The sequence below is a fragment of the Trachypithecus francoisi genome, unplaced genomic scaffold, assembly GCF_009764315.1.
Source record: "Trachypithecus francoisi isolate TF-2019V2 unplaced genomic scaffold, Tfra_2.0 Lachesis_group3, whole genome shotgun sequence".
NCBI lineage: Eukaryota > Metazoa > Chordata > Mammalia > Primates > Cercopithecidae > Trachypithecus > Trachypithecus francoisi.
The window spans coordinates 130,117,134-130,144,971 of record NW_022681468.1 but is presented as its reverse complement, the minus strand read 5'-3'; the positions used below and the strand labels follow the sequence as shown (position 1 = coordinate 130,144,971).

The window sequence follows — 27,838 nt, the reverse complement described above, 5'->3', positions numbered from 1 at the left end:
AGACGAACGTTCCAATTAATTTATTTAAATTCATTAATGTTGCAAAAAATATGATGTGCAACAAATCAAGACACAAGTTATATTCCTAACAGGTCAAAGAAAATATTACATCTCCTTAGAAAATCATGACCAACTCTAGTATTTCTTACAGGGACCACATTAATATCTTGCACACACAGACATCAGAACTGAATTTCTCACAATGTAAAATGACAGTACTAGGCCGGGCAACATCATCCTAAGAGTAGGAAAACATCACAGTACATTAATTTTGTCTAAATGACAGTAATGAACTTGTGGTAACAAAAGTATTTTGGAAATAGATATCAAAGTGCGTTAAGGTCTTAACAAACTCTGAATTGTGTTCTGTGCGAATAGTGCTCCAAGGGCTGTGCAAGTCAGTGGCCCTGAACACTATCAATATTTACTAGCTAGGTTTACACAAACAAACAAGCAACTGTTAAAGGGACATTAAACTTTACAAAGTCCACATACAAAAAGTGCTGTGTAGAAGCTGATGCATGTTATTTTCCAAGTTCCTCCTTCGCCAAACTGCATAAAAATTTCCAAGTTCCCCCTTAGCCAAACTGCATACAAATTTCAAAATGCAAATGTTTTAACTTCTTGTAGGATGTCTTAGAATCATGTTTTATTCTAAGACATCCTACAAGCCTAATATCATTAATTTGAAAGCACAAAATCATTTTCATTTGGTGCTTAAGTGCTTTATGTGAACTTTTCAAAGCATTTTACTTAGTTCTCAAAATATAAGTAGGTCTACTATAAATTGTTGCAACAAACTGTTATATTTAAATTTTATTGACACTCCTTACTGTTGTTAAACATGCCATACTACTTTAATTTCAATTATCATTTAGAACTTCAAAGGAAAGTGACATAACTGGGTCTCACCACTGATCTGATTCTAAATTCATTCAGAATCTCAAGAAGGGCAGAGGGGGATGCTTGCCAGGTAATGCTTTTGTATTAGCTTAGAACATTGATTCTAAATTCATTCAGAATCTCAAGAAGGGCAGAGGGGGATGCTTGCCAGGTAATGCTTTTGTATTAGCTTAGAACATTGAGTAGATAATAATACCCCACTTCCATCACCAGTTGGCCTTCCCATTCAAGTCTAAGTTCTTGACTCTTTCTCCCAGCAACTCAAACTACACACTTCCTATGACCTATGACAAGACAGACTCTTTAACAGCAAAATAGGCCTAACTTGTAAGTACATACATTAATACCTTTTACTGTATCCCGCTCAGATTTGTGGTCCATTTCTCAAATGTCCATATAGGATTAGAGAAAAAAACAGGCATGAAAACAAAATAGAATGGTGTAGCAATCTCTATTTTCAGCTTATCTCCTACTCCCGTTCGCTTGAGCAAGTTTAACACTTCTCTGCATATAACATGGGAAAAGGAAGGATGAACCTACTGTCACATCTGTACCAACCTCATCAGGAAACTGGCCTGTTCTATCTGATATGTCCTAATGCTAATTTATCACTTGAAGAAATATAAAAAGCCACTTCTGTATAAAACACATTTCCAAATTCCCTGAGCATTCACATAAACGGCCAAATAGAAAAGTTATACAGTCTTTTTAAAAGGTTTCTATCAATAAGCAGATCTCTTACCTTTTTAAATGCTGGAATTATGGTTGAAAAAATTCTAGCTACAGATATATGCTTGCCAATCAGCATATTTCAGTATTCAGTGCACTTACTAGTGAAGTCCATTTTGGAAGAGTAAATCAATGTTCAGCAAGAGTGAGATATGAAAAGGACACACGTGGCCAGGCGCGGTGGCTCACGCCTGTAATCCCAGCATTTGGGAGGCTGAGGCAGGCAGATGGCAAGGTCAGGAGTTCGAGACCAGCCTAGCATGGTGAAACCCTGTCTCTACTAAAAATACAAAAATGAGCTAGGCATGGTGGCGTGTGCCTGTAATCCCAGCTACTCAGGAGGCTGAGGCAAGAGAAATGCTTGAACCCAGGAGGCAGAGGTTGCAGTGAGCCAAGATCGTGCCACTGCACTCCAGATTGGGTGATGGAGTGAGACTGTGTCTCCAAAAAAAAAAGAGGAGGACACACATACAGTGGCATATTAGGTGACAGCTATGTCTTTATCCCTTTATAAAGGTTTGCTTTCTCTTACTTCCTAGTTTTATCACTTTCCAATGACTCTGCTAGACCCTACTTAGAATCATATTTCTTCATATCTCCCTCTGAGTTAGACTGTTAAGCTTAAATTGTGGGGTGAATAGAACATCTTCCCTTGGTGCTTGCCTAAGAGTATGATCAAGCAGAACACAGAATCAAATTATTTCACATGAAAAACTTCTGACTAAAAAAGGGGCACTTAGAGCCTAGTGACAGAAGCATCAAAATAAGCCAGTTAAATTAGATCCACTATCCCAACAGAAAGATACAAAGTACAATCACATATCCTTTCACCTCAGTCAGTAATGGGAAATTAAAATGGAGTAATATGGGAAAATGTTGCATAGCTATAGATTAGAAACAACAGACTTATTAAGTGCTCTTCCTCTAACCTACTAGTTATGATCTTAAATCTTATAAAACATTTATTGTGGGTACATCTCTATACCACATTCCATTCAGGTGTAGGTTAAAGCAGGTATCCCTTTAGTTCACTGATTCACAGCACCTCATTTTCATTATATCCCAGGTGTTGTCACTGTTGTCTCTGAATTTTAATGGTTAACAGAACAGTCTTCTTCTACTTTTAAAAAAAAAATTCAGAAAAACATCACTTTTGCAACACGTATCTACCACTAGGAACAATGACTGCAAAATCAAAAATCAAAACAACGCAAAAAAGAGTTGAAGTTATTCTTCGTATTTTTTAAACTGAAGAACCAAGTACTTAATGTGGTAGAAAACCACCTATTAAAAACCTCAGCCCATTTTGAGCAAGGTAAAGATGTATAGATGAAAGACTACGTTAAATCGTCTACCAATATAGAATCTAATGACAAATTCAATACAATTGTTTATACATAATCCTCACATGGTAAATTCAGAAGGAATGCCTAACTTGTTACTGTTAGTTTGCTTCTTCAACAAAAAGTGTTCCTAAGATGTGAGCAAGCAATAATGGTTTTGGCTCAATTCACTGTAATGACATTAGTTCAGGATCTGCCAAGAGCTGCTGGATCCGGGTTAAGTCAGGAGGCTGCTGAGGAATGTTTCATCCTGGGAATCCTCCAGCATCTCTCTCTTAGAACTGGTTTTAAGTTAGCATGCCAAGTTTAGGACTGAGGACAAAAAGTATAGGAAAGTTCCCTTTTGTAACAGAAGGTTTATAAGTACATGACAATGGTAACAGCCACATGTGTGTTCAATCTAGGATAGAATAAATCCTACAAGGTTAGCTCACATCCACTTCAATTTTGCTACCCTAGGCCACTGTTTTGCAAAATACCTTACAGGAAGGGTTGAAGAGTAGCCATGACCTTCAAATTTGGAAGGTATTATGCTTATCAGCTGTATATGAGTCTTTCAAGTAAATGACACAGTATTAGATCAATCTGTTGTTTTTGAAATAATTTTGTTGGTAATTAAACTTTGTTTGGAGGCACAAACACAATTTATTTCAATATAAAGGTACTTACCCAATGAAACAGTTTAAATGCTTGTAACAAATGTGTTACCTAAAACAGCACAATATGATGATGCTCTCTCAGACTTACAAAATTAACCTAATTTACAGTATTGTCAAAAACGATTTCATAGAAACTTGAATAAACATCAGAGCTAACTAGGTCAAACAACTACTGAGTTCAAATAATTGACATGGAAGTATTTTGGTAAAGTGCCCACAGTGAGAGCAGTTTAAAAGGCAGCCCCTGTTTTCTATAGAAAAAGTTGTGACAGTGAATAACTCATCACATTCTCTGCAATGCTACTCAGCACTCACACACACTCAGGGAGCAATACCCTGGACACATAGCTTATTTCACATTAGTGAACAAACTCAAGATTTTTATAAAGTTCTGACTTGGGGCCAGAAGATAAAATGTCCCATATATACATATACACAAACCCCAATTCCTAGCCTCTTAAATCCTTTAGTTCTAAAAATGGCTTTTTGACTTGTCTTTAAGTTTAAAAAGGAAACAGTGTGCAATGCGCTTGCTTGCATTTGTACTTGCTGAATTATGAAACAATATATGTTAAATAAGAAAAAAATCTTGGGATGGTACTAATACACTTCGATTATATACATCATCTTTGGGTATTCATGAGAATCAGTTTAACCGTCTGTTGCCTTATGAGAAACTTAATTTTCTAAGTTACCCAGGAAATGTATTTAACCATTTACAAAAACAAAAATTCTAATATGCACTTTACAAAATCATGGTCTTATTTATCTGCATATTTCTTCCATAAGATAGGTACACATTAAAAAATATTGCTCAATAACATAAAAATATATATTACTTCTTTCCCTTGCCATTTATGCATATAAATATTTCACGGAAGATGCATCATTCAATAAACAAATGCAAAAACTGCTTTATATAGTGTAGTTCTCTGCTATTTAGCAATACAAAATATAAAATAATAATACAGTTAGCTATTAAAGAGCTAAATTCAAGAGATTTGCAAACCAATACAGCAGTGAACAGTCCCTTGTATAATACAAAAGTCCATTATGAAAAAGTCAAGTTGGTTTTGTAACAGGTTACATAAAAATATGGGCCAATAAATGCATTATGAATGCAAAAACAGCACTGCTCCATCAGCACATTCTTCAGTCTTGTTTGGACTAGGTGCCAAACTTACTGTTCACTTTTCGGTTCATCTTGTTTTCCATTAAGCTCTTGATCAACTCTGTTTAATGAAGAATATATATAATGAGAAACCAGCATCTGAACAATTTTCTTTCTAAAAATAATGACTATTTTAGCATAGAATATTACTCTGTTAAAGACGAAGCTTTGCAAAGAAGCAGACATAGTAAAAACAGTTACCAGACATCATTTCCCCAATCAGAAAAGAGAATTTTTAAAGGCAGGGGGACTCTGGCAAGAAATGTGACTGCTGTTTCTTTAAAGATTATAAAATACTTTACATACAAATGCATATAAACTTTCTTAGAAGTTCAAGTTACGTGGCATATTAAAATCTTGACCGGTAACTTGGCTGTGGTGAGGATCCAGGTGGTAAGAAACTGGCAGGAAAAACAACTCCCTCAAAAATGATTCTGTTAACTAAAATATGAAAGTGCCACAAATGCCACCAATTGATCAATCAATATTTTAAAACCCAGTGATAAAAAAATGCATCCTTATAGAACCCATAATTATTCTCCAAAACTTATTGGTACACAGTCCAGTCTGTGAATGCCTTAAATTTGTTTTGACAGTATGAAGCCTTAAGAATTTAACATTCGGCCGGGCGCGGTGGCTCAAGCCTGTAATCCCAGCACTTTGGGAGGCCGAGATGGGCGGATCACGAGGTCAGGAGATCGAGACCATCCTGGCTAACACAGTGAAACCCCATCTCTACTAAAAAAATACAAAAAAACTAGCCGGGCGAGGTGGCGGGCGCCTGTAGTCCCAGCTACTCGGGAGGCTGAGGCAGGAGAATGGCGTAAACCCGGGAGGCGGAGCTTGCAGTGAGCTGAGATCCGGCCACAGCAATCCAGCCCAGGCTACAGAGCAAGACTCCGTCTCAAAAAAAAAAAAAAAAAAAAAAAAAGAATTTAACATTCAAAAATATCTAAATATAAATTAATTATTGGCTGGGCACAGTGGCTCACACCTGTAATCCCAGCACTTTGGAAGGCCGAGGCGGGCGGACTGCTTGACCAGGAGTTCGAGACCAGCCTGGGCAACATGGCACAACTCTGTCTCTACAAAAAATAAAAATTAGCCAGGTGTGGTAGTATGCACCTGTAGTCCCAGCTACTCGGAAGGCTAAGGTGGAAGGACTGCTTGAGCCCTGGAGACGGAGGCAGCAGTGAGCCAAGACTGCACCACTGCACTCCAGCCTGGGTGACAGAGAAGACCTTGTCTCAAAAAACAAAACAAAACAAAAACCCATCAAAAAACTTATTTAGTGGTGGGTTGGACATCAGTCATATCAAAATTTAGGCATGTGGGGATTAGAAGGATTACATAATTACCACTTAATAATTACAGACAACCTTTCAAAGATAACAAACAGTCTATTACTATTACATTTGTAGTGGTCTGAATAACTGATGCAGGGACCTTTAAAACAATCTGGTATTAGATATAGAAAAACATGTTTCATATGTTTTTATTCTTATCACCCATTACTATGTCCACCTGAATATTAGTAAAACAGACCTAAAAGCCCCGGTCTGTGGTAAAGCCAAAGTAACATTTTAAAATATTTTAAATATTGTTATAAAAAATTTGGAATGTACATATTTCTGATAAGGCATGCAAAATATATCAAATCCTCTTAACATGTGAAATTTCCTTACCAACTAATTTCATAATTATTTTTAAACTCCCCTGAAACATTTTAACAATCTGTATCTGCATGGCCACACTTGCATCCAGTTGTTTGAAAGAAACATTTAAAACTGCTATCCTCCTTCTATCACTGGGGACATTGGATCTCACTGTTGTTAACATTTCTTCAACCCTCTTCCCCACAAGCCCTTCAAGAAAATGGTTTTACCCCTTCTTCCCCTGCTCCCCAAAAACCTGCCATAGGGACTCATAGTTTTGTATTTTCCTTAGCACCAGTACTTATCATATCATGGAGTTGTCACCTTAAATAAGCTCCCTTGTACCTAGCCTCTGTGAAGTTTGGTTTAGGCTGGGTGTGGTGGCTGACGCCTGTAATCCCAGCACTTTGGGAGGCCAAGGCGGGCAGATTACCTGAGATCAGGAGTTCGAGACCATCCTGGCCAACATGGTGAAACCTGGTCTCTACTAAAAATGCAAAAATTAGTCAGGTATGGTGGTGGGAGGCTGAGGCAGGAGAATCGCTTGAACCCAGGAGGCAGAGATTGTAGTTAGCTGAGATTGGGCCACTGCACTCCCACCTGGGTGACAAGAGCAAAACTCCGTCTCAAAACAAAACATGCCTATCTGAATTTAATTTAAAAATTAAATTTTATCCTTTTCAGATTGACAAAAATTTATTATTAAGACTAAAAAAACTACAGAAACCACAAAGTTTTTGAAAGATACATGTAATAATTATATTTATGGTTAAACACAAGTAAAAAAAACTCAAGATAAAATAGTGACCGGTTTCAAACAATACATTTAAATAAAGTACAAATTCCATATTTTTTTCTGATGTCTAAATTACTTTACAGCATTAAAAACTTTTTTAAAAAAAGGCTTAATACAGCACATTTTATCAACAAAGGAATTCACTGTGAAATCTATGAAGCGGCTGGCTTCAAAATATTCTACAATTACAGATCATATTTTTAATTTCAGTCACGTGTCTGTCAGATGCACAGTAATGCCTAGAAAGGAATGAGAAATCAGCATGATCTAAAATCACTGTCTACATTTATGTTAAAGTGTTGGTTAAACTGTGAAGTGTCATATAGAAGTGTAAAACTGATTCTATCACAAAGCCTACTGAATTCTCACTCATCAACAGAAACAAAATGTGTTCATAGTTAAGAATGTTCCAGTTAGTTACAGTTGGCTCCTTAGAATGGTCAAGATAATTACATATAAATCTCTCACCATAACTCTTAAGATTGCATTAAACTATGTTTTGCTAATTTAACTGCCAATATTTTAAAGATCTAACAAACTAGATCCAAATTCTACATTTTTCTAAATTATTATATAAAATTTTAAGTATTTTATACCCTTGCCTTCTTTCACCATCTATGTCAAGGTATCAATAGATAATAGTTTGTTATGCTCAAAGCAGAAGTGTTCAAAATTAAATTTAAAATAGAAAGCAGAGTGTTTAACTGTTAAATGGGACACTGAGATTTTAGGTATTTTATCACATGTAGAATTTGACTGGTTAGCAAGCCATTTAATTTAAGCGTAAAAGGAAATCAATGTTGGTTAGCCAAAGAATATATGCATTGCAAATATAATAATCAACCCCAGGGAAATAAATGGATAGCTTTGAAAAAGTCTGCAAAAATATTTCAAAAGCACAAGTTAGCGATTTAAAGAAAATGGTGAAACAACTAAAGTCTTTAGTTGGTGTTCCAAATACCATTTTTAGTAATTTCTGTGGTTTCACCATTACTACTTAGAAAGAAGGAGAGAGAAGGGTCCGTGGTCTTTAAGTCTTAATTGGCATCACATATGGCAATAAAACAGGGTGAATCCAAGTCATATTCAGCCTTAGGAACTCTGGGTTCACCCTGTATTTGGAAGTTGAGTACGTTTATATTTACAAATGCTGTTATCTTTGTCTACAAGCTAACCAACCAATAAGGAAGAGTTAGTCTGCAATGCAAATGGACTAGTCTAGATGCAACCCAGTCAAGGTGTGCATATACCTTTTTTGTTTCTTTTTAAACTTTTCTTCTTCATACCTTTGTAGGGAAGAGTTATTTCAGTAAATATACATGTTATGAAAATGAATAAAAACTTGAAAAAAGGTACTTAAACCCATTTAAATTTTCCAGCAAAATGAAAAATATTTAATACATGATGTAGAAAGTAAAAACTGACTTAATAAATCTGACTTTCACACATTAAATAGAGTAAAACCTCATGTGAGCAGAACAAAGAAACTTTTCCACATGCATTGTAATACTCAGGTATTTATGTTAACAGCCTTCTATCAAGTCCAAGAAGTTACAGGGAAGAATGTGAATCTGATAATCAGAACAAAATTTCAGTCACTGGAAAACATTAAGGTTATGATGATTTAAATATTTTTATTTATTTAGCAATATATAATTATTCAATAATAATATTCATGATGAGTTTACTCAAATTTGTTGAGCACCATGTTCAAGTTTGGAGAATGTTCTTTAGTACTCATCAATTAGAAAAATCATCTCTTAGATTATAACCAGTCTAAAAAGTGTAACATGAATCACAACCAGAAATAATTTATCCTAGTTCTTCAACTGACAGCCTGAAGAAAATGCTAACTTATGGGGATGGTGTGGGAAAATGGCTTCTTTCTCTTTTTCTTTGTTACACACACACACACACACACACACACACACACACAGAGTTATAAAATACATAAAGAATGAGTTTTGAAAAGTATTATCCGTTGCACATCAAAATATTAAGACCCAATACAATTAAGGAAATAAAACAAAACATACTGTTTTATGCATTCTGGTATGCCAACATATTCCATGGGGACAAGCTCTGCTAGTTCTGCCAAATTAAAGACGTATCTAATTTTTTGGCTGAATTTTGAGCTACGGAAGAAAATAAACATAATTACCTCCATATTTCTGACAAATACAATGGATACAATGTTTACAAGATACAAAAATTTCTTATATACAAATGTAAGAATTTTAAAAAAAAAAGTCATGTCATTTTGAATGTTCAAAACACAAAAAGATGATAAATGTCTGAGGTGATGTATGTGCTAATCACCCTGGTTTGATCATTATACAATGTATACACATATCAAAATATAGCTCTATATCCCATAAATATGTCTAGTTATGTGTTAACTAAAAATAAATGAAAAAAAGTAAAAATAAAATTAAAGTCAATGGCTCTCAAAAATTACCTAATAAATGGTCTTGTAACAGCCAGAAGTGTTCTGATAAACCAAGAAGGATGTACAATGATTAGGGATTTTAGATTTTTCCGTAACCTGGAGTTAATAAAAAAAAAAAAAAAAAAAACAGATACACAAAGAAAATTAAAAATCTCTATAAATTCTAATGCTAAAAGTCAAGACATCAATAAATATGTGCAACTTTATACAAAATAATAGTTGAAAAATCTCACCCAAGAGTTCTCATTTAGGTATGATACCCCTGTAGACAGGAAAAAGGACTCTTGAATTCTGATGGTCCCTCCTACTGCTATGAAATGAACTTTATTTGGCCAAATTTATGTCCATAGTATAGCCTGTTATTAAACGTCTCCTAGCATACACATTCACTTGTCTTCAGGACTCTTGTCAACCAGGGAAAGAGGCCATACTGAATGTAAAAGTAAACTATTCTCATTTTCCAAGACTAGGGAGAAATTGGTGCTAAGTTCTTCAAAATCACGAAAAGCACTGTGGAGGCAGAGAAATGTGAGTGGAGAAGACCACAGGAACAAAAACAAATCAGATCTAACTCCTATTCTCAAGGAATTTAAAGTTTTGATTAAATATTAAAGGTATTATCCTAGACCTCTTCTTTTTAAATGACTAAATAAAAACTTATTGTATTATGCATATTTCACACATAAAGTGAGATACATATATAATCACAAGAGCTAGCCAATGTCAAATTTAGACTTGATTTAAATTAGCCATGGCAAGATCAAACCAATTGGAAGATCACATTCCTTCCATTAAGTACTAATGACTAATTTCCAAGACAATACGCTTCAAAAACTTGTTCCAAAGAAAGATTACAACTAAACAAGCATCATTAAGAAACATAAAGACTGAGCACTGTGTCTCATGCCTGTAATCCCAGCACTTTGGGAGGCCAAGGCAGGAGGATCACCTGAAGTCAGGAGTTCGAGACCAGACTGACCAACATGGAGAAACCCCATCTCTACTAAAAATACAAAATTAGCTGGGCGTGGTGGTGCATGCCTGTAATCCCAGCTACTTGGGAGGCTGAGGCAGGACAATCGCTTGAACCTGGCAGGCAGAGGTTGCAGTGAACCAAGATCGTGCCATTGCCCTCTAGCCTGGGCAACAAGAGCGAAACTCCGTCCCCCCCAAAAAAAAAAAAAAAAAAGCAACAGAAAACAAAGTTTGATCTACTAAAGCCATTATAAAAATTTATCAGACTAGCTTTCAACTTGTATGTGTATTACCTTCTATCAATTTGCTGATAACATTTCCTGAGCCATCCCAGACTGGGCATTTTTCTTCGAGTTGTTGCACCATTTAAATAAACTATCATATAGTTTTCTGCTACTAATAGCTCCAAAGTGCCAATAACATATCTGTAAAAAACAAATTAAGTTTAAGCCTTAAAAATCACTGTGCATAACTGAACTAGGTTCTCTAAATTATACAATTATACAATTCCCTCCTCTCTCCTACAATGAAAATGCTCAAACTGCATTAGCTTGTATTATGATTATTTTTAAAAGTTATTTTTTAGAGATATATACTGAAATGTTTCTAGATGATTTGCTTCTGGGATTTGCTTTAAAATTATATACTGGGGGTTAGAAGTGGGAACAAAGTATAAATAGGTAACTGTTGAAGTGACTGATACATGAAGATCTGATATACTTCTCTTTATCCCTGTGTATGTTTGAAACTTTCCACAATACGGTTTTTAAAAACGCCACTAACCTGAGAAATAGAATGACCTTGTGGAAATAGAACTGATTCGGCTCAGTTATATTGGCCTTCTAGGGGTAAATGTAATTTAGCCACATGATTTTGAGAGAAAAATCACTTCTTTACACTTACAGTGCCTGCAAATGTAAAATAAAACAGTTGGGACAGGTAAGGCAAGGTGGCTTACTTGAGCCCAGGAGTTTGAGAGCAACCCTGGCAACACAGTGAGACCCTGTCTCTACCAAAAATTAAAGTCAGCAGGATGTGGTGACATGTGCCTGTAGTCCCTAGCCACTAGGGAGACTGAGGTAGGAGGATGGCTTGAGCCCGTGAGGCCAAGGCTGCAGGGAGCTGTAGTTGTACCACTGCACTCCAGCCTGGGTGACAGAGTGAAACTCCATCTCAAAACAAAACAAAACAAAGTTGGAACAAATAATCTGAGATATATTTCCCCGTTTTAAAATGACAATTTTTCTCTTGAATTGGAAAACTATTATTTCATCATATCAAAGAATAAGGACTCATCTAGTCCTGTATCTAGTATCAAATACTTTTACTTTAACCTTCATTCTGTTGTTCACAAACTTGCACTTGAAAAGATCCGGGATATTTATTTTTCTGAGACAGGGTCTTACTCTGTCACTCAGGCTAGAGTGCAGTGGCAAAATCACAGTTCACTGCAGCTTTGACCTCATGGGCTCAGGTGATACTCCCACCTCAGCCTCCTGAGTAGGTGGGGCTACAGGCCCATACTACCATGCCTGACTAATTTTCTGATTGTGTAGACAAAGGGCTTTGTCATGTTGCCTAGGCTGGTCTCCAACTCCTGGACTCAAGTGATCTGCCCACCTCAGTCTCCCAAAGAACTGGGATATTTATAATTTTTACAAAGGTTAAGTTTCTTAAGGTATAGATCTAATTAGCTCAAAATTCTGTCCAAATGTTTTTGTTAAATATATACTTACTTAAAGAGATTGTCCATCAGGTATCTATAGTTAGGTTGACTACTTTCAGGCATGAAACAGACAGCAAACACAACAATGGCATTTAATCCATCCCCATAATATCCTAAAAAAGAAACCAAAGACAGTATCACCGCATGATTTTACTCTTATGCATTTTTAGAAGACATCTGTATGATTGGTAAATTATAAATAAGAGTTTTTCACAAACTTCTGTATGAAATGTATGTTTTGTAAATCTTATATGGTCTTATATAGAATTTTAATTTCTTCTTCTCAAAAAGAGAACAGCAAAATTTAAAAAGGTCGGTGGTCACAAAAAAACCCAAGACCACTTGAATTAGCATATTTAAAAAGCCAGCCCTATGTTATCAAGTAGACAAATATAGTGATATAACCCAATACAATATAGACACAATACAGCATCTGCAATGTATTTTTATTTATTTACATTATGCTTATGGTTAAAGTGGGTCCTTTTTTTTTTTTTTTTTTTAGATGGAGTCTCGTTCTGTTGCCCAGGCTGGAGTGCAGTGGTGCGATCTCGGCTCACTGCAACCTCTGCCTCCCGGGTTCACGCGATTCTCCTGCCTCAGCCTCCCAAGTAGCTGGGATTACAGGCGCATGCCCCTCTGCCCGGCTAATTTTTTGTGTATTTTTAGTATAGACAGTGTTTCACTACATTGGCCAGACTGGTCTCGAACTCCTGATCTCGTGATTTGCCCGCCTCAGCCTCCCAAAGTGCTGGGATTATAGGCGTGAGCCACTGTGCCCGGCAAAGTGGGTGCTTTTTAATTTAAAATTTTTTTTTTTTAGAGATAGCATCTTGCTCTGTTGCCCAGGATGGAGTGCAGTGGCACAATCACAGCTCACGCAACCTTGAACTTCTGGGCTCAAGGGATCTTCCCACCTCACGGCCACCAGAGGAGCTGGGGATACAGCGCACACAAACACGCTTGGTTAACTTTTTAAAAATTTTTTTGTAGAGACAGGGTTTCACTGTGTTGCTCAAACTGGTCGTGAACTCTTGGCCTTAAGCCATCCTCCTCCTTTGGCCTCCCAAAGCGTGGGCATGAGCCACATCACCAGAGCCATAAGTGAGTGATTTTTAAAAGGTAAGTTTTATATTTCAAAATGCTAGCATTTTGTAGAATTTAGGACATTAAAACTAAATTAGGTCGGGCGTGGCAGCTCATGCCTGTAAACCCAGCACTTTTGGAGGCCGAGGTGGGCAGATCCCTTGAGGCCAGAAGTTTTGAGACCAGCCTGGCCAACATGGTGAAACCCCGTCTCTACTAAAAATATAAAAAATTAGCTGGGTGTGGTGTGCACCTGCAGTCCCAGTTACTCAGGAGGCTGAGGCAGGATAATCACTCGAACCTGGGAGGCGGAGGCTGCAGTGAGCCAAGACTGTGCCACTGCATTCTAGCCCGGGCAACAAAGCAAGACTTGGGTCTCAAAAAAAACAAAAACTAAATTACATCTCTGACATAATTTTCAGTAATGGAAAACAGCACTAAAATATGTATGTTTCAACTGTGCTCTTTAGATATTAAGCCCATATTTAGTAGCAAATACTTCTGCTTTAACCTTCATTTCTATTGTTCACAAATTCGCATGTGAAAAGATTTGAACATTTCAAGAACATCAGAATCTTCACTACCTTTCTTAATCACTCAGTCACAAAATATATTAAGTGTGACAATGCAATAAAATAAGGTGGTCTTATTTTCCCCTATAAAAAAGTGCTATTTCTGAAAGAAGAGATTGAAGTCATAAATCAGGTCTTATAATTTCATTCCAGTGAACTAGCTGAATAATATATGTCTGTGGACTTCCTGATCCAGATTATGTCGTTTTCTTCATCTGAGTATGATTAAATTAGGTAGAAGAATGCAACTACAAATATTCATGTGATTTGCTTTCAGATGAATGAAGACTGTAGAAATAAGCAGGGGAATGCATCTGGCATTAAAGTAAGTGGTAAATTAAGTGGAAATGACTCTGAAAAAAAATCAATCTGCTTGACCCATGTGCCGCTCCGTCCTGTGTTAGGAGGATTTAAGGTAGTATAACATGCTCTACAGTGAGTTGTGCTCTGACTTACCACTAACATTCTAGCACTATTTACAGTGTGCCTAGGTAAACTTCTATATATGGTACCGTTAGATTCAAAGGATTTATAACTTAAACTTTTATAGCTTTTCTTGTTTCTTAAGGGAAGGGACTTAAGCCTTGTATTTTTGTATATCCCATAAGTATGGAAAGTGGGTACTCTATAAAAATGCGGAGTGAATGAGTTCTCTATTAAAAAATAATTTGGGCTGGGCGCTGTGGCTCATGCCTGTAATCCAGGCACTTTGGGAGGCTGAGGCGGGTGGATCACAAGGTCAGGAGTTCAAGACTGGCCTGGCCAATATGGTGAAACCCCGTCTCTACTAAAAATACAAAAATTAGCCGGGCATGGTGGTGCGTGCCTGTAGTCCCACCTACTTGGGAGGCTGAGGCTGGCGTTATCGCTTGAGCCTAGGAGGCAGAGGTTGCAGTGAGCCAAGATTGTGCCACTGCACTCCAGCCTGGGTGACAGCGAGACTCTGTCTCAAAAAACAAAACAAAACAAAAAAAAAAAAAAAAGGGAAAAAAAAATTTGTTCAGGATTTTAAGGCACATTAAGAGTTAAGGTTAAAAAGTCCAAGCTTTAGGGCTGGGCACAGGGGCTCACGCCTGTAATCCCAGCACTTTGGGAGGCTGAGGTGGGCAAATCATGAGGTCAGGTGATCGAGACCATACTGGCTAACACGATGAAACACTTTCTCTACTAAAAATATAAAAAATTAGCTTGCGTGGTGGCATACGCCTGTAATCCCAGCTACTCGGGAGGCTGAAGCAGGAGAATCCCTTCAACCAGGGAGGCAGAAGTTGCAGTGAGCTAAGATCACGCCACTGCACTCCAGCCTGGGTGATAAAGCAAGAGTCTGTCTCAAAAAAAAAAAAAAAAAAAAAAAGTCCAAGTTTTACTTATATCCATAAATGACATCTAAAAGAATGCTCAAAGCAGTTTTGTTTGTAATAGCCCAAGCTGGAAACAACTCACACGCACATCAAAAAAAAAAAAATGGATAAGCAAATTATGGTTTATCCATGCAATGGTAAACTACTCCCCAATAAGAAGGAATGTACTGTGGATACGTGCAACAACATGGATGAATCTCAAAAACTTCATGCTGAAAAGTAAACAAAAGAGTGCATAGGATGATTTTAGTTACTATGTATGAAATTCTAGAACAGGTAAAACTAATCAGGGGGTAGATATGACAGTGGCTACCAAGGTGAGTATTCATTGGGCAGGGGTATTAAAGAATTATTCTGGGACAATGAAAATGTATATGTTTAGGGGTGTGGGTTATATATATGGGTATATATGGTTATATGGGTATTTGTCAAAAGTCATTGAATTGTACACTTAAGATCAGGGCATTTCACTGTTTATAAATTAGGGAGAAAGTACAGTCCCAGTTTTGGGTAGCCTAGAGACAGCTAAAAAAAAAATTTTTTTTAAAAATTTTGAGACAGGGTCAAAAAACAAAACAAAACAAAACAAAAAACTGGAGTGCAGTGGCATGATCACAGCTCACTGAAGCCTCAACTTCCCAAGCTCAAGCTCTCTTTCCTGCCACCCCAGCCTCCTAAGTAGCTGAGACTACAGGTGTACACCACCATTCCTGGCATTTTTTTTTTTTTTTTTTGGGTGGAGACGAGGTCTATGTTGCCCAGACTGGACTTGAACCCCTGGGCTCAAGTAATCCTCCTGCCTCAGCCTCCCAAATTGCTGGGATTACAGACCTGAGCCACCATGCCCAACCTGACAGTTTTCACTACAAATTCTTTTATACTTTTTCAACTTACTGAGGTATATAATCATTTTTAAATGGTACTTTTGGCCGGGCGTGGTGGCTCACGCCTGTAATCCCAGCACTTTGGGAGGCTGAGGCGGGTGGATCACAAAGTCAGGAGATCGAGACCAGCCTGGCTAACACAGTGAAAACTCGCCTCTACTAAAAATACAAAAAAATTTAGCTGGGCTTGGTGGTGGGCACCTGTAGTCCCAGCTACGCGGGAGGCTGAGGCAGGAGAATGGTGTGAACCCAGGAGGTGGAGCTTGCAGTGAGCCAAGATCACGCCATTGAACTCCAGCCTGGGCCACAGAGTGACACTCCATCTCAAAAGCAAAAAGAAAAAAAAATAGTACTTTTCTTCTTTTACTTCAAACCTGTCATGTTTCTAAAATGATATGATAAATGCTTATTATTCTTTCAAAATTACATAATATCTCTAGGCAGAGTTTCTAAAAGTATTTAGAATTCTGATACCACATTAAACAATCTGAAAAATGCTCAGTAACTCTTACCCCCATGGCTGATAACTTTTTTATACGGTTCAATTGCCTTCATATCAACCCTGTGGTCCTGTTCTCCAATCCTGAACATACGCCAGCGTCGTCCATCTTCTTTTTCCTCTGCTGCTGTGTATTCAGTAATTGAGCCTTTCCTAATTACTTCAGTAGTCTTGGGTTTTGGAAGATCATCTGTCAAAATAAAAAGTTTTTGAATCACAAATTTTGTACAACAAAAATCAAATTATACGTTAACCACTTTACTATCTAGATTTTACAGAGAATTTTCATTATACCATCTGTGCAATTTTAAATATCTCTTCCATAATGGAGGAAAAGGCTTATTCTTAACATGAGGCCATTTTATGTCTTTGGAAATCGTGGTTAACTTTTTTTATTGCCCAATTTAGCAAAAACCACCTAATCATAGTGCAATGTATAGCCACAAGTTCAGAAAATATAATTCATAGAGTCATCAAAATCTTAGTACACGGGCCTTACAATGCCTTTCCAGATTCAACTTGTTACAATATTCTCCCTGGCAGTTACGACTATAGGTTACTTCAAGTAGCTATCTGGGAGCCAATTTTGTTGTTGTTGAGCACATAAATTAACTGTAATACTAGATAGGAAGTGGTTAACTACTCAGTGATCACTTCTCATTTGATCAGTTTTATAAAGCAGAAATGTATTTATAATATTTTGAAGTATACATGCAGAAGTCCATTTAAATTAGCATTAGCCAGAGCATAAGCACCAATGATTAAGTGTAATTTATGTTTTGAGATTGCAGTTTAGCTGATTTTTAATGTAGTAATAATTTTCAAAATTTCAGTATTATAGTCCTTACCAAAAGATGGGGGGAGGGGGAAACCTACTGTATGTTAGTTGTTTCCAAGACAAAGCTGTTAACGGAAAATATCCTTCCAGGAAATGACTACAGCAGCATTAAAGAAAGAAGAGACAAAACACATAGGCACAAAACTATTTCAGTATCTTTATAAAGTATTGCTTATTACTGGACTGTTCATTGAACCAGTAAAACAAGAAAGAAAAAAGAAACCAAAAATATAGCACATCACACTTTATTACAGTAAAATACTGAATGCTAAACACTACTTTGAAAAAAAAATCATTTTCAAGTTGAAAAAACATATAAAAATTATAACAACTATATATAAAATACTGTAGACAATTTTCTAATTAAAGAAAGCATGCAAAGTAAAACAGTACAATTCCTTTGAATCACAAATAACAAGGAATACTAGGTTTGGGGGCTAAAGTATACATTAATTTAAGTTGGTCATTTCACAAAGTAGAGTAATGTCAGGCAAGTCTACTTAAAAAGTCAAAGGCAAACGCCTCCTTTCAGAACTCCCTTCCCACAAACTGTTAACTATATGTCTCTTCAAAAGTTTCCTACTTGATTGACTGAAAGAGAGCATGCCATAATTATCAAGAAATATTTTTGAAACAACTATGATAAAACATGACAGTGCTGGGCAAATAAGAAGTGAAAAAAGCCACTGGTGTAATCTACCATATACAGAGTTTTGAAGTCCTTGAGAATATTCAAGTGTTAGCAGAATTTTGTATCTTAGTAACAAATATATGAACTTTAGAATGACATATTTCAAACAAAATCCCTTAATACATTAATAAAGATCAGATTAAAAAGAGTGAAACATTTACCTTCCCACTCAAATTCATTACTATTCTCTGATGGTGTGTCTAAGCCATCTAAATCAATCTCTCCACTTTCATCCAAATCATCTGACAATACAGAGCCATCACTAGGATCCAGTGTCAGGCTAATGTCTGGAGCCATTAGTTTCTTTCTCACTTTATTTCCATTAACTTCTAGTGAGCCTGGAATTGGAAAATAAAGAAAAAGATATGTAATAAGGAATGCTTAGATGCTAAAGCTGAATAAGAAAAAATTTAACTACTTCATTCTTGGGAAAAATAATATTAATTAAACATAACTTCAAAGCACCTATTCACAAAATTTTTATTCTGATCATTGTTGTTTCTCCATCGTTGGCAAGAGATCAATAAAGCATCAATGTCTTTTAAATAGACGCAGACCTTATAGATACCTCTTACCACTAAAAATGATCTCCTCCACCCCTTTACTGTAAAACTTTCCCAAAACCAAGCATATATTTTTGGAATTTTTTAAAGCATTCTAAAAATGCTTTCCTCAATGTTCAACTTATACTTTGACTTCTATGATGGAATAAAAACTCAAGTTTTTTGTTTTTTTGGACAAAAAAATGTGTTTTAAAAAAATAACACAAAGTCCATAATTTAATTGAAAATAAGTGTCAAGCTCTTACCAGGCTGGTCCTCTGGTCCAGTTATAGCTAGTATATCTGCTTCAATACTATCATCTTCTGGTAAAGGTCTAGAAGACACAGGTATACTTTTTAACCAAGAAATTACGAAAGAACTTTTTTTGAAGTTCAATCTATTAAACATACAGCTTATAGAAATAAGTATTTGGAAAATGGAATAAAGCAGTGTTGTCGTTTTTGAGACAGTGTCTTGCTCTGTCACCTAGGCTGGAGTACAATGGCACAATCATGGCTCACTGCAGCCTTAACTCCTGGGCTCAAGAGATCCTCCCGAGTATCTGCGACTACAGGTGCGTGTCACCACGCTTGGCTAATTTTTAGTAGAGACAGGGTCTTGCTATGTTGCCCAGGCTGGATTCGAACTTTTGGGCTCAAACGATTCTCCTGCCTTGACCTCCCTAAGTGTTGGGATTATAGGCATGAGCCACTGTGCCCAGCCTAGCAGTGTGTAAGATAAAGTCTCGGCCTTCTGACTAGCTAGGACTACAGTGGCACATCAACATGCCCAGCTAATTTTTAAAGCTTTTTTGTAGAGACAAGATATTGCTATATTGCCCAGGATGATCTCAAGTAATTCTTCTGCCTTGGCCTCCCAAAACACTAGTATTATAGGAGTTAGCTGCTATGCCTGGCTACACTTTCAAAGTAAAAATTCTGACTATCAGAGCTGACTTATACACTTATTACATATAAGTAACACATAAAAGTAGATATAAATTCCCTATGCACACCTATTATAAAACATTTAACAATTGGCCGGGCGCGGTGGCTCAAGCCTGTAGTCCCAGCACTTTGGGAGGCCGAGACGGGTGGATCACGAGATCAGGAGATCGAGACCATCCTGGCTAACACGGTGAAACCCCGTCTCTACTAAAAAAATACAAAAATCTAGCTGGGCGAGGTGGCGGGCGCCTGTAGTCCCAGCTACTCGGGAGGTTGAGGCAGGAGAATGGCATAAACCCGGGAGGCGGAGCTTGCAGTGAGCTGAGATCCGGCCACTGCACTTCAGCCCGGGCGACAGAGCAAGACTCCATCTCAAAAAAAACACAACAAAACAAAACAAACAAACAAACAAAACCATGTAACAATTTTAAATAAATATGACTGAAATGCACAAATACAATGTGATGTATGATGCAATGTATGAAGCTCAATTTTTACTCACAATAAGACTACAGTGATGATAGTTCAATTCTTCTGAGATCAGCATTCTTATATGTACTATCACCACCATATGCAACAGTGACTCAAGTCTCCTATCAGCTGTCCAACTGCTAAGCTATCCAACCACTAAGGCACCTGATTATGCACTAGGATGTCTTCTGCTCACTATGGGATGGAAGCGCTATTTAAACATAAGGTCTGCCTTTGCTCTCTTTTTCATCAGCCTACCTGGTACCAATATAATTGTAAATACAAATGCAAACATGTGAAAGTGGCTGGCCAGATGAGCTAGAAAATCCTTAATAATTTACTTAGTAAGGTTTTTTTTTTTTTTTTGCGGGGGGCAGGGGGATCCACAAAATTATTATTATTTTTTTTTTGAGACAGAGCCTTGCTCTGCTACCCAAGGTGGAGTGCAGTGGTGTGACCTCGGCTCACTGCAACCTCTGCCTCCTGGGTTCAGGCAATTCTTATGTCTCTGCCTCCTAAGCAGCTGGGACTACAGGCACGCGCCACCAAGCCTGGCTAATTTTTTGCATTTTTAGTAGAGACGGGGTTTCACCATGTTGGCCACGTTGGTCTCAAACTCCTGGCCTCAAGTGATCTGCCCACCTCGGCCTCCCAGAGTGCTGGGGTTACATGTGTGAGCCACCGCACCTGGCCACAAAATTAAATAAAATTTTAAAAGACAACTAAAGACCTCCTTCTCTGAGCAATCCCTCAGACCTTGCTTAAAGGAAAAAAAAAAAAAACACAAACATTAAAACACTTTATTATAAAAGCAAAAATTTGGAAACTTAAACGACCTAAACAAAAATGAAAGATTACACAAGTTTATATATATATTTGGATGGAAAGGAAGATACAAGAGAGTCAATCTAACTGTTGAAAAGAAACTTTTACTTCCTAGTATCAAATGATCACCTTGTATTACTGAGTTTCTTTAAGAAGCCGAATATTCCATTTAAAAAGTGACATCTCATCCGGGTGCGGTGGCTCACACCTCTAATCCCAGCACTTTGGGAGGCGAAGGCAGGCAGATCACGAGGTCAGAGGTATGAGACCAGCCTGGCCAATATGGTGAAACCCCGTCTCTACTAAAAATACAAAAATTAGCCGGGTGTGGTGGCGCACACCTATAGTCCCAGCTACTCGGGAGGGTGAGGCAGAAGAAATTGCTTGAATCCAGGAGGTGGAGGTTGCACTGAGCTGACATTGTGCCACTGCACTCCAGCCTGGGTGACAGAGCAAGACTCCTTCTCAAAAAGTAAAAATAAAAAAATAACATCTCGATAAACAACTTCTGAAGTTTTACTCTAAAATTGTTTTCATTTAAAAGCATTGCTCACATCGGAAAATCTTCATCTTGCCATTCTTCTTTAAGTTCCACACCTTCCATCCTCAGCCTGGATTCAATGTCAACTACAAACTCTTGATAATCCAGAGAGCCAATGTCCTATGAAGAGAGAAAAGTGTTTAACTTAATTTCTACTTTACTTTTTATCCACCGAAAAGGCGCAATAATCTTACATATTAGTTCATACTTGAGGTTCAGTACAGTGGTCTGGTCATGAAATTGATTTACAGGGTTGCATTTTTTTTTTAAGAAAAGAGAATATTCAGACCACATATATTCTGGTAAAGTTAAGTACTGCTTATAGTAAGGATATTGTTCAGTGAAAATACTTGTTTTCAGTTGCATGTATAGTATCTCAGGTTATGATTTAAAATATATTTCATACTATGGATTATATTAAAAATTTGAAGTGGGGTAAGAAATAAAAATGTTCTTTATTATAGATTCATAATTAAATTTTCTGTCCCTTGGATAGAGGTTGATTCTAAACAATAGTATATAAATAATATTTAAACTCATGATTCAGCAGGGTCAACTGGTGTGCTTTTACATTTTCTTCTCAACAATTTGATGCCACAATTCCTGAGCCACTTAAAGAAGTCTATTCAGTAACTTGTCCTGTAAACGAACTATGCTATCTTTTGTTTCTTATCTATACTATGTGCTTCTCATATAGCTTGGCATATGTTTTCAAACAATGAACTTGGTGAATGTCTCTTTATGCAACTACATATTTTAACATACGCCATGAACTTTAGTCTTAGTTTTTCCAAGGAATCATGTGAGTGCCCATATCCTCATTTTAAAAGTGAGAATCCAGAGATGCTCCCTCTGGTGCTGGAGTAAGAAACAGAAGTTTAGGTAAGGGAAAGATCAACTGATTAACAATGCAACAAAACAGTGAAAATGATAGAAGGAAAGAGGTATTACATGAGTATTTAGTTCATTTACATTCAAGTCAATAGATGTCTAAAGTTATTTAATAAATAGCAGTAACATCTTTTCTTTCTTTTTTTTTTTTTTTTGCATTAACATATTTAAGAGATACAGAGCATCACTAACAGTACTAAAAATAAAGTTAAACGTGGTTGACACCAGGCTGGGAGCAGTGGCTCATGCCTGTAATCCTAGCACTGTGGGAGGCCAAGGTGGGCGCATCACTTGAGGTCAGGAGTTCAAAACCAGCCTGGCCAACATGGTGAAACCCCATCTCTACTAAAAATACAAAAACATTAGCCGGGTGTGGTGGCAGGTGCCTGTAATCCCAGCTACTTGGGAGGCTGAGGCAGGAGAATAGCTTGAACCTGGGAGGTGGAGGTTGCAGCGAGCTGAGGTCACACCATTGCAACTCCAGCCTGGGTGACAGAGCAAAACCAGCAGAAGACGAAAGAGGGTGAAATGGAGAAAATGACTAATACTTTTCATAGTAAGTCCTTCTACACCATTTGATTTTTAAAACTATACTATGACTTTAAAAGATATTTATTAAATAAAATCAATTAAGCCAGTCATTCACATCAACCAGTCTTCTAAAAGAAAAATGCAGTCATGTTCTATACCTGTCTTGTCTGCTACGTCAACATTCAAAAGATGCAAAAAGATATATAGAAAAAAGCCTTATGTTCTTTAACAACAAAATTACAATGGAAATGCCCTGAAGTGTTAGATTTCACAAGGTAAACTAGATTTGTATCTCTGCCAAGACTGGAAGCCTCTCTGCCCAGTTTGAATTTTTACTTAAGAGAAGGTTTTAAACATCCCCAAAAGGTTTCAATGTTTGATGATATACTTGTTAGCACAGAAAAAAATTGGTAGATGCTGACTTTTCCACACCAACTTATTTGCTTGAAAAAGTAGAAAGTAAAAATACAAAAATTCAGCCAGGCATGGTGGTGCATGACTGTAATCCTAGCTACCAGGGAGTCTGAGGCAGGAGAATCACTTAAACCCTGGAGGCGGAGGTTGCAGTGAGCTGAGATTGCACCACTGCACTCCAGTCTGGGCGACAAAGGGAGACTCTTGTCTCAAAAAATCAAACAAACAACAACAAAAATCAAATAGCTCCTTGAAAGACAGCCCAAGTCTTTCAGCTATCTCAGCCAATTTATTCCATTTTTACCTTAGTATCATATTGAATCATGTGTTAATACCTCAGCAGATAGACATGGATATTTAGTTTGAGGATAATCAATTATCTAAACAGAACATGAGGAGAGAGATATAGATATTTACTCTACCATTTCATCATGAATTTTAGGGGAAAAGTACACTGGGTAGATTAAAACAATTTAAACAATTGAGGGACTACTGTTCCTTGGAAGCACTTTATCATCAAGCAGCTGTTAAGAACAGGAAACCAACAAGAAAGCAGTTAATATAACCACAACCACTTTGAGGCAAATCAGGATACTGCTGACTCACAAGTTAACTGTGTTGCTTCCCATTTCTTGTTCAAATTTTTTTAGTAAATTAGAATGGGAAATAACACTTTAAGATGATATTTGTTAAAATAACCTGTTGGCACAGGAATAACTTGATTTCTCAGTAGACTGACTCTTGGTAGTGGTGGTACATCCTTACTTATGCCACTTACCTGTTGTAGTCATAAAGCTAAATTCAAAGCACTTGTTTATCTTAGGTTAAAAATCAAAGAGACAATTGATTCCTTCTGACATCGCTTCAAGGGGGACGAGTACTGATAAATCCAACCAAGATGAAGAAGCTTTTCCCAGGCAGTTTAGCAACACAAGCAAAAATTAAATGTTAAGATCACATTTAGGCCAGGCTCAGGGACTCAATCCTGTAATCCTAACACCTTGGGAGGACAAGGTGGGAAGATGGTTTAAGCCCAGAAGTTCAAGCCTAGCTGGGCCACATAGTGAGATCTGCCTCTACAATTTTTTTTTTAAGATCACATTAGAACTGTTTAATTATAACACAATTATACATGGTGATTTTACTATACGTACTTTAACACTGCTGCTGCAATAGGTGCCAGTAACAACCATTTATGTCGAAATCAATTACAGTAGGCATATGGAAATGCCCAGGCAAGCCTTTCACTTCCCCATTTAAAATAAAAGGTTTCATCCTAAACACTTATGTTCACTTTTTAATGAACAGCCTGTACGTTTAGATCACCAAACATCCTTGAAAAAATCCTAGATGTGTGCTTCTCATTGCTCCCTTGAGTGTATATACTTTTTAAACAATGAAATGAGATGCTCTATCAGAAATGTTAACACAAGCCGGGCGTGGTGGCCCACACCTGTAATCCCAACACTTTGGGAGGCTGAGGCGGACGGATCACCTGATGTCAGGTGTTCAAGACCAGCCTGGCCAACATGGTGAAACCCCATGTCTACTAAAAATACAAAAATTAGCCGGGAGTGGTGGCGCTGGCCTGTAATCCCAGTGATCAGGGAGGCTGAGGCAGGAGAATCGCTTGAACCTGGGAGGCAGAGGTTGCAGTGAGCCGAGATCGTGCCATTGCATTCCAGCCTGGGCGACACAGCAAGAGCGCATCTCAAAAAAATTAAATAAAATAAAATAAACGTTAACACAAAATTTAGAGGAAAAACTAGAATGGTGCTGACTTCTCTCAAAATTGTGAAAATATAGCAAAAGATGATTGTGCCACCTACAAAAGTTACATTTATTATTACTATGCAGAACATACTGAAAACACTGTGACCTTTAAAAAGATAAAGTCTACTAACTGATGTCTCAGTTTGTTGTAGTTACAAATATCAGTTGCAATAAAAAACTATAATTGTGGAATATTACTGTCACATTATACTAGTATTCTGCTTTATAAGATGTAAACATAACACGACATCTTTTTTTTTTTTTTTTTTTTTTGAGACGGAGTCGCACTCTGTTGCCCAGGCTGGAGTGCAGTGCTGCAATCTCGGCTCACTGCAGCCTCCGTCTCCTGGGTTCAAGCGATTCTTGTACCTCTGTCTCCCGAGCAGCTGGGATTGCAGGCACTCGCGACCATACCTGGCTAATTTTTGTATTTTTAGTAGAGATGGCGTTTCATCACACTGGCCAGGCTTGTCTCATCTCATTGCTTTATCATTTTTTGCTCTTGACCTCAGGTGATCCGCCCACCTTGGCCACCCAAAGTAACAAGACATCTTTCATCTACTATCAGCCTGGTAACTTACTAGATCTGGTTACATATACTTTCTCTGACGTCTTTCTCCCCATTGCTCCTTCTACCAGCATTACCCCAGACAGAATGAACAGAACTTTTCCAGAATGCTTTTCACATTTACTAACCACTTTCACATCCATCATCTCATATTCCAACCAGCAACTTTGGGATGCATGACACTTGTGTTATCATCATTGTATCTTATATATGAGGCAATGACACTACATCCTGGTCTCCATCTCTAGTCCAGAACTGTTTCTAATATAGCACACCGTCAGCAGTGCACTGGCAACTTTATATAGAATAAGCCTGTCATGCCTGATTTGGTTGCACGTAGCTTCGAAGGTCTTGTAGTGCCTGAAGGCCATAATAGCACTGACTTAACGATAATCTAGTTCAAGTTCCGTTTGCAGAAGTGGATCTGTCACACTTCCTGTCTAAGCCCGATAGTGTTGGGCTGCACTAGAGATTACGAAGACTAGGAATAGAGTTTAGAGAAAATATAAAACAACAAGAACTAAGAATATGTGCAAAATGATCAAGAAACTAGTCTGCAGGGGTAACTTAACTGGGTAATATCAGTTGTAATTTTGAGGAAACAGCGATTTACAAATCACAGAATTTGTTTCTACAATGGCAGAGATTCCTATAAAATGTTAGAAAAACTACATTTAATTGAAAATAAGAAATCAGGTATTAGGTGAAATAGAGATCCTAATCAAGAGAAGGTGAGAATGAAAAAAGCAACACTAAAATGCAATCACATAGTTTATTCAACTAAATAAATAGGAGGCACTGTGACTATCTTGACCAACACCGCAAAAGCTGTGCCCTCAAGGAGCTCACAGGACACACAAACAAGTAACTCCAGAGACATGAGATGCATTCAGAAATCCAAATCATTTTGCCAGGTATTTAAACAGAAAAGGTAGTGTCTAGATTCAAGCGGGGACTCGGCTTTTGACGTACACTCTATATTTGGTTGAGCGTACTCGGGAAGATCTATTAAAGCCCTGATTACTTAGGCTGCTTCCGTGTCTATTCCCCGAGGTTACGAGGCATACCAGAGGTCCAACTTTCTTTGTTCTGCACCAGGACGGACGCTGGTCATAAATACTGAAGCATCGTAGCCCCGCCACTTCACCCACACCAGGGTAAAAAAGGAGTGGAGAAGGGGCAAGGTTCCATCCCGAGCACAACTACCAGAAACGGAAAAGGGGTGGGGTGGGGGGGCCAAACTGCCAAATACAAACTGGACTCGAGCCAAGGGCGGGGACCTAAACTGGGCGGAGATCCAGGAAGCGCCTTCCGAGCAGGTTCTATGGCTCCCCCCTACCAAGGATAACTCTCTGGGTTTCCTCTCCGCGGATGTCGTGGGCACGCGCCCGACCGACTTACGCCCCTAGGCCGGTTCCCAGTCCAGCTACGGAGCCACCGTGCCAAGTCCTCCCAGGCCGCACTCACCCCGGAGGAAGCCTTGGCCCCCTCGTCCTCTTCGCCCCTCCAGGCCGGCGACGTGGGGCTGACGGCCAGGTCGCAAAAAGCAGCGCCGAGCGGAGCTCGCTCCCCTCGCTCGGCGGTGGAGACCCCAGCCCAATCCCCCGGCCACAGCGGCACGGCGGCGGCGGCAGCAGCTGACCCGGACGCAGTGAGAGGCCCCGGCGGAAGTGATAACATCCCGGCCTCCTCCGGGCGCGGCAGCCGGAGGCGTGGTGGCGGTGGAGGCGTGGCGTCTTCTTGAAACCCACACGGCTTATCCCCACCCGCTCAGACTTCACGAGCTAGAGCTCGCGCCTGCCCGCGAGGGGTGGGCCTTGCTTGCCTCTGGGCGGAACCGTTGCGGCGACTCTTTATTGGTGGCGTTACTGCGCCTCAAGGCGTTTCTTCACTCATTGCTGTCCGCAGGGAGACTGGCCGGTAGTCTCAGTTATTTTTGTTTTCTTTCTTCCTGTCTTTATTGATCATTACAGTAGGTGAAATTATGGATATCAATAA

The 27,838-nt window shown here is 38.2% G+C and overlaps 1 protein-coding gene across 3 annotated transcripts; it reads right to left on the bottom strand.

The window, feature by feature from the left end:
• Positions 1 to 5: 5 nt before the first annotated feature.
• Positions 6 to 27,838, bottom strand: BNIP2 (BCL2 interacting protein 2). 3 transcript variants are annotated; one of them, XM_033189904.1, is made up of 11 exons: positions 27,308 to 27,838; positions 21,677 to 21,783; positions 19,146 to 19,213; positions 18,499 to 18,675; positions 16,822 to 16,998; positions 12,417 to 12,519; positions 10,974 to 11,105; positions 9,715 to 9,801; positions 9,293 to 9,391; positions 8,507 to 8,542; positions 6 to 4,866 (listed from the first exon to the last, which is right to left on the bottom strand). In XM_033189904.1, exons 1-11 carry the CDS (start codon positions 27,518 to 27,520, stop codon positions 4,815 to 4,817), a joined length of 1,251 nt encoding a protein of 416 aa, XP_033045795.1. In that variant the 5' UTR covers positions 27,521 to 27,838; the 3' UTR covers positions 6 to 4,814. The 3 variants fall into 3 exon arrangements, with proteins under 3 accessions (XP_033045795.1, XP_033045796.1, XP_033045797.1); XM_033189905.1 differs by lacking the exon at positions 8,507 to 8,542; XM_033189906.1 differs by lacking the exons at positions 8,507 to 8,542; positions 9,293 to 9,391.